A 12,798-nucleotide genomic window follows, 5' to 3' on the forward strand; every position below is an offset into this window, starting at 1 on the left:
TACCCTAGAGCGTGCGTGTTCTTGATCTTTCCTTTTCTTTTGTTTTTGTTTTTGTTTGTAGAAGTCATGAGCTGGCCAGTTGTCTACCTCTTGCTGGATTAAATTACAATATTGTATTTTTATTTTCCTAAGAAAAAAGATTTAAGGAATTACCTCAACGCCTTGAATTTTGCTTGGGGAGTTGGATAAGATTTATCAAGGTGTCCCATCCCTTTACCCAATCATCCATACCATGTAATTGACATTCCACTATAAAGAGACAGCATGAATTATGACCTCAACCGTCAGATTTAATTAGTTACTCAATAAGGAAATTCCTTATAATGAAATCCATTTGATCGGATTAATCATTTAAATGTAAAAGTGGTCGACTAGCCAAAAGATGAGGAAGTTTATTGATGATGATGATGGTACATATACAATCGATCAATTTTGGCTTTAGGCAAATCAAACTGTCATATCCTAGGGAGGAGACCTAGTATGATTGGGTGAAAGGAAATGAGACAAAGCATGAAAGCTAGCTAGCTTTCTGGAGGTGTGTAAACATGGTTGCATGAATTTGAGAAAGTACAAGGTGAAGGTGTGGACAATAGGGCAAAATCTAAAAAGGGATCTGAAAATCCTCATTACACACCCCATGAACAATGGAGGAGTTAAAAGCAAATGTACTTTGTCATACTCCCTTTGTCATTGCCATTATTTTTCTCCTAATTTTTCTTTCTTTTACTTCATCTGAGCACTCCTAGTTTGTACAACATGAAGTGCCCCATCCATCGAATAGACAATTCCTGGTCCACCATAAATATTGCTTTTTGAGTTGAACTTGAATTTGATCAAGACCCCCATACTAATGAATTATTATATGAATTAATTGCCTCGATGGGTATATAGTCAATTAGTCATTTCTTTTGAAAAATAATTGAACTTTACGGAGGGAACACAAAGAAAAGAAAAAAAGAAAGTGGAAGAAAACTCCATTCTAAGTTTATGTTTGAGAACTTAGTGTGGGCCCTATGACCATCTATATATTTAAGCAAGCACTCCCCATGCTATAGCAACCAGTCACAAGCTACACATTCACACTATTCAGGAGAAAAAGAAAGAAAAACCCCTCATTCTCTTCCTGACCGTAGCTATTTCAAATCTGCATCACTTCCCATTTCTTACTCAGATTTCTTCTTCGAAAGCTTATCTCCTATGAGGCCCTATCTAGCAGTATCACTTTTGCTTTTGTCCCTTCTTCTTTCTGAGGTTCAAGGTATGCAAAAATCTATATATCCTTCTTATGAGCATTAGAATAATTAGGTTCCGTTTTGGCATCATATAAGCTCTGGTTGTAATATATTTTGTTAATTTTGTGAAGGCATCCGCTTGGATAAAAGTTTCATGTCATCAGTTGGGCAACATAAAGTACATGTGAGTATTCTACAAACATTTCAATTTGTTTTTCATTTTATTGAGATGGATTTTCTTCATTTATCTCTTCCTGTTCTGATGGTGAAATTTCTGTTAATGAATGCAGGAAGAAAATAGTGCTTTGACAAAAATACATGACAGTGCTGTTCAAGAGGTCATTCTGTGCAAAGATGGGCACTGTTCAGGTACCATGAAGAAAAGAGTTTCTAGAGTTTCCAAGAAATCACACCACTGGTTACCAAGCATTCATGAAGATTACTATGGACCTAGGAGTCACAGACCTAAGCACCATTAGTTTCTTTTCTCCCTCTAGATAGAGTTTTTTCTTCTTCTCTTTTTTTCCCAATTTTTGGACACTAGCTAGTGATCTTTATAAAGAGTTGGGGTTTCAGAAGATTCATACCCATGACCTTGTACTACTCTACAAAAAAAATCCTGTCCAAGAGAAGCTTCTCTTAATTATTATTCTTTATAAGTTAACCTAGAGCAATATTGATTAGTATGGGTACTATATATGGTTTAAATGCTGTAGTAGACCCACAAAGGTTTAATGAATAAGCAACTTGTAGAGAAAGTAAGAACTTGCATTGATTGTGAGCACAGAAGTTCCATGTCGTATCTAAATTGGTTTCCTCCTGTGTATTGTTGCAGGAAAGAATAGAAAACTTATTACCACAACAACCACTTCTACTACTAGCACCACCACCACATCCAAGGTTGGTTCTTTGTCAAGACAACTAAATTTCCATTGATAAGAATCACAATACTTTTCATAATTATTGACATTACTACAAGTCATGTCAGCAAATATGAAAAGTTGGGTTGTTAGCATTAATGAATGTCCACTTTCTTCATTCTTCTTCTATATATATGATTATATAACACATATATACTTCATGTACAGAATGAGAAGAATGGAGAGAATAAAGCTGACGCCAATTCAAAAGGAAAATCGGGTAGTGGGGAACTTGGTGAGCAAGAGAATTTCATGGTAAAAGGAAGGCCTACTTCAGAGGTTTCCCAATCCCATGACCACCACGAGCAGTTTCCGGACATCATTGACCTAGCTGAGATGGACTATTCTCCAGCAAAGAGAAAACCTCCAATACACAACTGAGTGTTAGGAATATAACAAAAACAAAAAAGTAGAAAGTAGTACTGTTTAGGATAATAAAAGTGGGGAATAGAACGTTATTGGACAATGGTGACTGGACAGCATTACAGAAATGCTGCAGTTTTTTAGGGTTAGGATCGATTTTGTACATGAGATAGAATATTCTATTTTTATTGTTAATCTTAAACTACTTTCATTTTGATGATTGAATCATAAGCACTTTTGGAGGGGCATTTGTAACAGTCAAAAGTGGAAAGAAATTAATAAATAATCTCAGTTTTATGCATATACACTGGCGGCTTTTGTTTCTGCTTGTGCATCGTACACATAAGGTAGAACAAATTTGAGACAAAAATACCAAAAGTTTCCCCCTTTTCCTCTCTAGAAGGCATATTCAATTATTCATTCTTCATGGTTTTGACATTACAGCTACTTTCAATCGTGACAAGTTTTAATTTGTTACGTACATAGATTCATCCAATAATATCAATTACAACTTGTCATCTCATTTTATCATGCATTGTTAAGATTTTATTATTTGTAAATCACGTGGCACTGTTTATAAATTTTGTAATATTTAATTTAAATCAAACAATGAATGATTGAATTCTAATACTACATTATTGTTAAGAGACTTGGAGGTCTTTTTTCGCTTTGCTAAAGGACATTAGAAATTTAGAGCTCTATCGAAAGATCAAAAAGTGTTTGATAAAATATCAATCAAATGGGCTTTGTTTAATGCAGCATTAAAGACATATGCTAAATGGCAAGTATAAACAAATTTTGCTACATTCAAATGGGGCCATGGATAATTAAAGAAACTGGACATAAGAAACTAGAGAGGAGCAGTGTTTGATGAAGTAGGTGGCTGCATTATGTGACCAAGACCCATTTGTCTTTCTTTTCTGATGCAATGGACCCACCGCAGATTTTTGGTCTGGGCCCACTTTTCAAATATTGTTTGTATTTTATGCCGGTATGAATGGTCAGTCCTTACATGTGGGCTCACATGTTCTTTGTTGGGTCATGTATGTTGTGGCCCGTAGAGCCGAAATTGCGGTGGACCACAAAAAATTGGGGCAGTATTTGGGGCGGGGTGCCTGGAAATTAAGATGACGGGCACAGCGCATACATTCATTCTTATTGGAAATTGAAAATGAATTACTACCAACCATGGTGTTTATGCTCCATTGGTTTCCCTATAAAATATATTCAAAAAAAAAATTTAGTTAAAAAAAAAAAAAACTTAGTAAAACATTTTCCAAAAATATATAATGTCTACCATTTGGTGGCAGGGTTACCGGTTTAGTGGCCGGGGCTATTGATGGTAGTTAAGAGGCATTGATTTTGGTAATTTGTATTTGAAAATTTTATATCACACTAAACATTTGAAAATATTTTTAAAAGTAAAATACTTTTACTAGAAATATTTTACAGTGAAACAAATGGAGCATTAGTCCTCCAGGCTCCAGTCATTTAGTGATACACTAGTATTTTTCTATGTAAAGGTGAAAGTTTAAGTAAAGGAATAAAAAAATTCAACCATCATTTAAAAAAAAAAAAAAAAAAAAGTCTTCTTAAATTGCTTTAAGTCAACAGGCTATAAAGAAGATGAATAAGAAAAGTGACCCAACTACAAGAAGTCACAGAACTGCATATTTGTTAGAAGAATAGTTCATTGATCCATAAGAAGTGAGTGTGCGACAACAAAATATGATGAACTTAGAATCTAATTTTGAAATGTTTCTACAATTTCTTATCATCAGAGCCAAGCTCCTCGACACCATGCAAGCGTGATAGCATAAAATCATGATGGGGTTGAATTGGTATTGGATGTAACAAGAATATATAACATCTATCTCTTAAATTATGTGAGATGGATGCAATATATCCTTGTTACACAAAATAAAATTCTTGTTGTGGACCTTATCCGAGGCTATGAACCATTGGTTAGCATGCTGAAAAAATAAAATGATCCCTCTACTTTTATCAGCATAGACTAAAATTACGGATTTTATCTAATCTCTTTGATGTCTTCTTTCTTTTTTTCTTTTAAATCCCGCTTTTTTACGGTCTTATGCTTTTTATATTTTGGTCATGAACTCAGTTATCAAAATTTTGTAATAGTCAATTTTCAATTGTAAAAAGTGATCTCAATAGCATGGCCCATAGACTAGCTTATTGGGCTGAGACCCTCCCCCGTCTCCAGAGTTCATGACCCAAAATAAAAATAATTAATTAATTATGGTAACCCCTCCCATGCTGGCTAAGCAGAGTGAAACTCAGCCCAAAAAAAATCTTAATGGGCCAATCCAACAAAATTCAATTGAATGAGCTTCAATTGGAACCGATGCTCAGTTTGGGAGTCTGCCAAGCCCAACAATAGCCGAAGCCTTGGTGCATGAACATGTTCATTCTTCTTTTCCTTTTTTTCATGAAAATGTGCATGAAAATTTCGTACATAAACTAATTATTAATATATAAATAGGTTCTTTTCTTTTATTTTCTTCATATTATAGAGTTGAACAAGATAAAATGAATCAAATGATGTCAAAATACATTAAGATAGTGCTCTAGTTAGAACGAATATTGATGGTATCAATCACTACTTTGAAAAATGAGTTTTTTTTTTTTTTTTTTTGGAATAACTAGGAACAGTAATTACATTCAAGCCTGGGTATGAAGATGGACCTAAACTCACAATTTTATACTTGAATACATCTTTCTATTAGAACTACCAAAATTCCCAGATATCATTCTACAAAGTAATTATTCCTTTCAAATTTTGAATAAGAGTTCAAAATTTTGCTACCATAGTATATTCGGCAGCGATACCATCTCCTATAGCATGAAATGAAAGTGCAAAAATGTGAGGAGTGAAGCATTTTTTATTTTACCCCCTCAAATGATGGAGAGGACTCAGTGAGAGAGAAATAGAAACTTCCAATACACACCTGAAAATTGAACTTCAAAAATACACCTGACCTTCCAAAGCAACTAAACAATACAAGATAAGTTTTTATAAGCATATATAGTAATTGGAATAAGAGATTGATAGAATGACAAGAATCTTGCATGCCACTCAGTGGTGTTATTTGTGGAACAATTGACAATTCTACTAGTTGTAACTGGTAAAAGAGGAATTTACGAACTGAGCCAATTGCAGTGCTCTATCTACGTTACTACTTCCTATAACTTATCTCTTAATGGATTAGTGTACATTGTCACATTTTCATTCATTTCAACTTTATATAGAATCATTATATACTACCAATTGAAGGTGACATTGTCGCATCAATGTGAATCCGTATGGGAATAGCAAATAATGTCGAGGGAAAAAGTTACTCATAAAATAAAAAGGAAAAAAAATGAATTTCTTTTTTGGTCAAGTATTAGATAGAGAGGAATCGAAATATCGAATCTCTAAAACAAACCCAAGTAAAGCTATTAGACCATTGGAAATGAATACACAAGCATATGTACATAGATAAAACGAAATAACAGCTAGATTCCCAGGATGAAGTAATAAATACAGCTACCAGGTGCTATTTTCAGTTTCATGCAACTCCGGACCTTCAAATCCAAATTCTGTTTAAAAGACAAATACTAATTTCAATATTTCGAGCGTAGAGATTCATCCAAAAAAGAAACTTAGCGAGAGGACAATATAATTCAAATCCAAAACCCCACTACAAGGGGTTTTAGATTTTATATTGGAAAAATAAAAGGTACAAATATAGGTGTTAATTGTTTCAATTAATAAAGCATTTTATCAGGGGCGGCCCAACAAATTTGGAGGCCTAAGGCGATATATTTAAATTAGGTCTTTTTGTTATCACTTAAATAATATTTTACTAGTGTTTAATATCATAATTTTTTTATAACAACAATCCATTCTTTTTTATTTGTAATATACTTTTTTTTTTTTTTTGAAAAATGCTAAAGCTATAATAAATTTTACTAAAAACAACTTACAAACAATGTAGCAATGAATAAGATTAGTGACATTTCAAAAAGATAATAAACAAGTATTTGAATGAATGATGTTAGAGATATTGTAAATTTTACAACATGAAACTTACAAAGATGTATCAACAATCACAAAAAGTAATTCAAAAATGTAGTTAATAGGTTGTTGACGTTCACATATCATATTAATTGTCATATTAATTGTCACATCAATTTGTAAAGGTTTTCGAGTAAACTTAATACTATTTCTAGTATTTTCCTATATGAATTATTTATTGTGCTTAGTATACATATATTTGTAAGATCTATGTATTTAAAGTTGTATTATCTCTAATACTACTTAATTCTTTGGAACTTCTTAAAATTTGAGGAAAAATGTAAAACTAATTTTTTTCCCCATATCTCAAAAAAATATATTAATTTTTGCCTCAAAATTTGGGATCTTTCTCTTGTAGGGGGCCCTAGGCGATGGCCTAAGTGGCCTAGGCCTAGGGCCGACCCTGTATGTGATTGAATTTGGCTTCGACCTGCCTATTTATTGGTTTGGAATACTTAAATTTCATGACTCATGCAAATCATTAGTTTTAGTGTGTGTGTGTGTGTGTGTGTGTGTGTGTGTGTGTGCGCATTCACCTTCACTCCACTTAGTTAGGATGAAAAGAGAGAGAATTGAGAATGGGAGAAAAAAAAAAGAGAGGAAAACATGAATTTCTATTATTTGGTTGGAGTGAAAAGGGAGAGGAAAGAAAATAGGGTGGATAAAGCTTTCTACTAGAGCCCACTTTTTTTTCCTCTCCAAATTAAGGAGAAAATATGAGAAAAAATGACAATGAGTGTAAAAGTACAAAACTACTCCCACTGTGTTATCATTTTTCTTTTAATAAGAAGGGTATAATAGTAATTTACTTTTTATCTTTATATTTTTCCATCCTTTCTACCAAACACATATGATGAAAAATACAGATAATTTCTACTCTCCTATTTTCTATCTTTCCACTCTTTTTTTTTTCCTTCCAACCAAACAGTCAAAGAGTAAATTTAGGGGTTTACCTATTAGAATAATGTCAGACATACTACCACTTTGACAATAAGTTCACGCTCACAAACAAATCTCACAATTGTCAAAGTGGTAAGTTGTCATTAATAAGTAAAAAATTATATCAGTGGTGGATCCATATAAGAATTAATAAAAACTTATCAATTCAACTGTTGTGAAAAGTGTTGTGTTCAATAAAAAAAACGTTCCTCTTTTGTGTCTATGTGCGTGTGTGTGTGTGAGAGAGAGAGAGAGAGTCACTAAACAAGAGAGGAAGACCAAACTCTAATCCTCTTCCTTGCCTTCATTTAGTCTTGGATTTGGAAATTCTATTAGATGTGAAGGGTACAATGGTTGAAGTGAGTTCATACTCCCTCCCCTAGCCTTGACAACATATTCCATTATTTCACTTCCCATCAATGGATTATTTTATCCTTTTATGTGCTCACAAAAAAGGACACATCTTACTTGAACTTAATGGTCAAAATTGGCATACGTTTCAGCTAACTCAACTAGTGAAGTCTTTTATCATCGAATGAGAAATTTGAGTTTCAAACTCTGCTTATCCTAAAAATCAATTGATATTTTGACCTAATGATAAAAAGTAACCATCATGAAATAAATATCATAAGTTGAAGTTTTATCATAAATACGAAAAAAAAAAAAATGTCTAAATTGGCCCTCATGAGCTTGAACTTCTTGGCATAAATGTGTAACAAATAGCTCCTTTCACGACTTCAAGCTTTATCAGGCTTTTATCCATTTGAACAAGGAATTTTTTTGTAGGGAACATATACAAAATTTCTAGATCTATGAAATGTAAAAATAGAGAAAAATATGCACAAAAAAAAAACAATCACATAAGAAAATATCTATGTGGCTAGGCCTTAAATCCAGATCAAATACAACGAGCTCCACACAAAGCCCAACATTTTTGTTTAGTTTTTGCTCCATTAGAGCATCCATAGCAGATGTTGCAAAAAAATGTCATTTTGCCACACCAAAAGCCTACTTTCTTATTTTACCACATCATTTTACAACATCTTATTTATCAGATGTTTTATTCTTCAATTCTATACATTAAAATAATATTTACATCACATTAAAATAATATATTAAACTCCTCTCCCGTCATCATCATTAACAACACCAACAACAACAACCAGAAAAATTGTTGCGGCCACAATCACCAGGAAAAAAAAAAAAAGAACACAACCACCAAAATAAACCCACAACTACCGCCGAATCCATCAATTCGCCCATCACCAGCTGATTCGCCATCACCACCACCAATTCGCCCATCACCAACGGACCCACCCACCACCACTGATCTGCCCATCACCATCTCAACCCACCCACCGCCATAACCCACAACCCGAACCCACCCACCACCGATCTGCCCATCCGAACCCACCCATTGCCCAACCCACCCATCAAACCATAGCCAAAAAACGTGAACAGAAAAAAGGAAAAAAAAAAAAAAAAAAAAAACCCAAAGCGGAATAGAGAAGACAGATGGTCAGTGGCGTCGAGTTTTGGCCTTTGGTGATCGGCGTGCTGTGGAAGACAAATAGAGAAGACAAAGATGAGAGAGAAGACAGAGATGAGAAGACGAAGAGAGATATCTGTGATGAGGAGAGAGAAAACAGAATAAAATAACAATATATATTTTGCCATGGCTTGTCCGTACCGTGGCAAATTGGGAGGATACTATAGCATGTTGCAAAAATTTGACACATTTAGCACATTTAATAAAAGAGATTTTTTGGTGTTTGGTGTGCCAAACGTGCTAAATATTTGGCATTTGGCACATTTGACACATCTGCTGTGGATGCTCTTACCAATGACGAAAACTGTGAAATGTCTTTATGACTTTCAATTCAACAATTAGTCCATTCATGATCAAATTTGTCAAACCCTTTACACTATTTTACAACGCAACTATTCCTCTCTTTCTTATTATCGTTCGTCCTTGAAGTTTTTTCTTGTTTCATTAGCTCCTTGACCGCTAGAGAAAACTCAAACTGTTAGGATTAGTGCCCTTAAATTCTATTGTATGATGCTATGTATGATATTATGTGTGACATTATGTATGACATGATGTATGACTTTATATTGTGATTGATAAAGTTATTTTATTATTATCTAAAATAATGGTAACATGAATATGGGACATTATCATATAGTCCATGAGATGCATTGTATGTGATTTATGTGAAAAGTCACAGAAGATGTAAATCACAAGTTCTTTGTAAACTCAGAATTTATAGTTCGTAGTCGGTGATGAAATTGGGCATTTCATCTGCGAAGACTATAACGTATCAACTAAGATGATTTGTCTTGATCATGGAAGTGGATACTTCTAGTTGATATGTTGATATGTTTTAAGAGTTGAGACATATTGAACAGGACCGCTGTGAGGTTTATTATTCTCCTAATGACTGTCAAATGAATAATAAATCTCACGACTTCTATTTGCATGAACTCTTAATCCTGAGAGAATAATGGACCTGATCATGAAGTGTAGGTTGCTTTGATATATCAGGAGTGAGATTTGAAATAACGGTCAAAACCTCAGTATGTTGGGCAGCCACATTTAGTGTTGATGGAATATATATTCTCAAGATGGAATTCATAGTCTCTTGATGGAGATATAAAATATTCCCTTGAGATAAGTTTAATGGTTTCAGTTATTCAGAGAGTTAGGCCTAACCACTTTAGTAAGAAATTACTAAAGTATATATTTATGAAATTGGATTTCATAAATATATAATGAATAACTTTAAAGAATTAAACCGGGTACTCAAGGATAAGATGTAGTAATTTACAAAGTGGCAGTCTATATTTATGACTTTGTGTTACTACGAATATTTTATGAAGGGGTTACGTGTATAATAAAGTCTTGGGATATAATTTATTAATAAGGCCTAGAGTGCAATTATATTTATATAGTGGTATTAAATATAATTAATGGTAACTTTGGACTTGTCAAGAGTTGACGGAAAAGCCCAAGGCCCATTGGAGCTAGTGTCTTATTGGTCCCTTTTGGTCCCACTCCAAGCCACACACTAAAGCCCAATTGGAAAGGCCCAATAGGCCAACCCAATTAGATAATCAGTTAGTTATAAAGGGAGAAACATACAGAATTTTTATAAGAAAGAAATTAGAAAAGAAAAAAAAAACGGTGTGTGAGAGAGTGTGAGACACACTTTCATTCTCCCTTTGAAAAACTGATTGAGAGACCACACATCTTGGGCGTAAAGTGGAATTGGAGTGAAGATTAAAAGTGTTCCCAAGTGCTTCTAATCTTTGTTTTGAATTTCTTCACACCAAGGTACGCTATCTTGTTCTTAAATTCTGAAATTTACATTGTGCATGTTATCAATCATGAATGAAATAGATCCTAGTTCGTCGCTTCCGCTGTGGGTTTTGTATGAGATACAAAACCAGAATTTTTCCTTCACAAACATCTTGCAATCTTCGTCACCAATTTCAATAAAAAAAACCATGTTCCCATATCCATTATCGGTTTCCTTTTGCCTTTAGAAACCAAACCCAAACCCACCTATGCTCCAATCCATTGACACAGAGTCTCTTGAAAGTGGCGACTTTAGGAATTTTATTTAGGGTAGTCACTAAGAAATTTAAATTACCATAATATTTTTCTTTGTACCATTTTTTAAGGAAAAATGAAATTAGAAATTATTTTTATTGATTAGGTTGAACGAGCTACAAATTTTATCTTTTTGTTTTTTAATAGGTTTTTTTTTTTAAATAATTTTTTCACTTGTTGTTTGGCCTTGTATTGTTTTTGTTTGGTTTATGTTTGTTGTTATTTGGGCTAATATTTATTTTTGTTATTTAAGCTTTAAAAAATAAAAGGGATGAAGAATTATGTTTTGAGGCAGAATTAATTTTGAAGTAATGTCACGTTCACAATATTTTTACATTAAATTTTATGCAAAAAGCTGTTATTTGTGGGTAAAAAAATAATATTAGTATTTGGCCCAAATTATATTCAACAACACTGTAAGTGCACAATTGCACCTGGACCCAAAGACAATCACGGGCTCAGGCCCAATGAGCCTTAAACAATAAGATTTGTAGAGTGTGGGCTTTAAACATATGTTAGAAATGCTGGGATCTTGATAACAGGCTTTTATAAGCAAACACAAGTAAATAAAGAACGATAATGACAAATGGGTCTCCTCGGACTCAAGCCGAGGACTATTTCTTTATTATTTCTCTTTCTTCCTTCAAAATTACAAGTTCTTAATTTCTTTCTTAGTTTTCCGATCCCCCTTTTCTTTGGCCTTTACCCCCCTTTTATACTTCATTCCCTGATACTTTTTGAACTGTGACTAGAAGTTTCCACCTCACTGTTCAGGGGTCACCTCCCCATTAATGCGGCCAGGGAGGTAGGTGCAGAGCCTTTAATGCGGAGGTGGCAGCCTTTATTCTTGATATTTTCTTTAATACTGGTGCATCTAGAAGATTCAGGATGTCCCCTTTTAACCACCGGTCTCTCCAGAGTTGTGCTTTGACCTTCATAATGAAACTTTGAATTCTCTAGGGCTTTTCCGAGGAGAATCTCGTCCTCGGCTGTATCCTTAGACCCTCGGCGTATGGGCCGACTCATAGAGTTTAACCCTGGAGCAGGTCGGCCCTCCATGTTACAGCCCAAATGCCCATATGCCCATTTGGGTCCTTTTACTCCCCACAATAGCCCCTCAAAACTCTATTTTTCATCATCCGAGGAGAAAAATAGGGTTTTGATCCAACGAACACCTCCTCCACACTTTCTGCAAATAATCACACGTGTGAAAACCGTTTCGCGTTCCGGAGGGTGACACTTGGAGGTTTTATTTTCAAAAACGCGCGCATTTATTACTGTAAGTTATACCTTGTCCCCCACGTTCAACGATGAGATGAACATCCAACGGTCCTTATCATTTCATGAAAATTTGGGCGAGACAAATATAATTTCGAGGCCGCTTCTCACACGTCGTGACGCTTCGGGAACCTGCACCTTCATTTATTCCTCCAGAGACTAATCCCATCAAAACATCAGTAACCACCTTTTGTCAACACAACTCCGTGGAAACTCGCACAACTTCAAGTCTGTAAGTTCTTATTCCTTTTTTCTCTTAACCCTTTCTCCTCGGACCCTGTCCTCGGCTCTCCTTATAATCATTCCCCCTTTTAGAATTTAGCCTTTCGTTCACATTTGATGGGCAAGTTCAAGTGTCTAGTTGATACCGCC

At 34.3% G+C, this 12,798-nt stretch overlaps 1 protein-coding gene across 1 annotated transcript; it reads left to right on the forward strand.

The window, feature by feature from the left end:
* Positions 1 to 1,059: 1,059 nt before the first annotated feature.
* On the forward strand, positions 1,060 to 2,816 carry LOC142638440 (uncharacterized). The gene is made up of 5 exons (XM_075812478.1): positions 1,060 to 1,258; positions 1,364 to 1,416; positions 1,523 to 1,601; positions 2,068 to 2,132; positions 2,321 to 2,816. The coding sequence occupies exons 1-5, from the start codon at positions 1,198 to 1,200 to the stop codon at positions 2,531 to 2,533; spliced, it is 471 nt and encodes a 156-aa protein (XP_075668593.1). The 5' UTR covers positions 1,060 to 1,197; the 3' UTR covers positions 2,534 to 2,816.
* The last annotated feature ends 9,982 nt before the right edge of the window (positions 2,817 to 12,798 follow it).

This window comes from Castanea sativa, chromosome 1, assembly GCF_040712315.1.
Source record: "Castanea sativa cultivar Marrone di Chiusa Pesio chromosome 1, ASM4071231v1".
Lineage (NCBI taxonomy): Eukaryota > Viridiplantae > Streptophyta > Magnoliopsida > Fagales > Fagaceae > Castanea > Castanea sativa.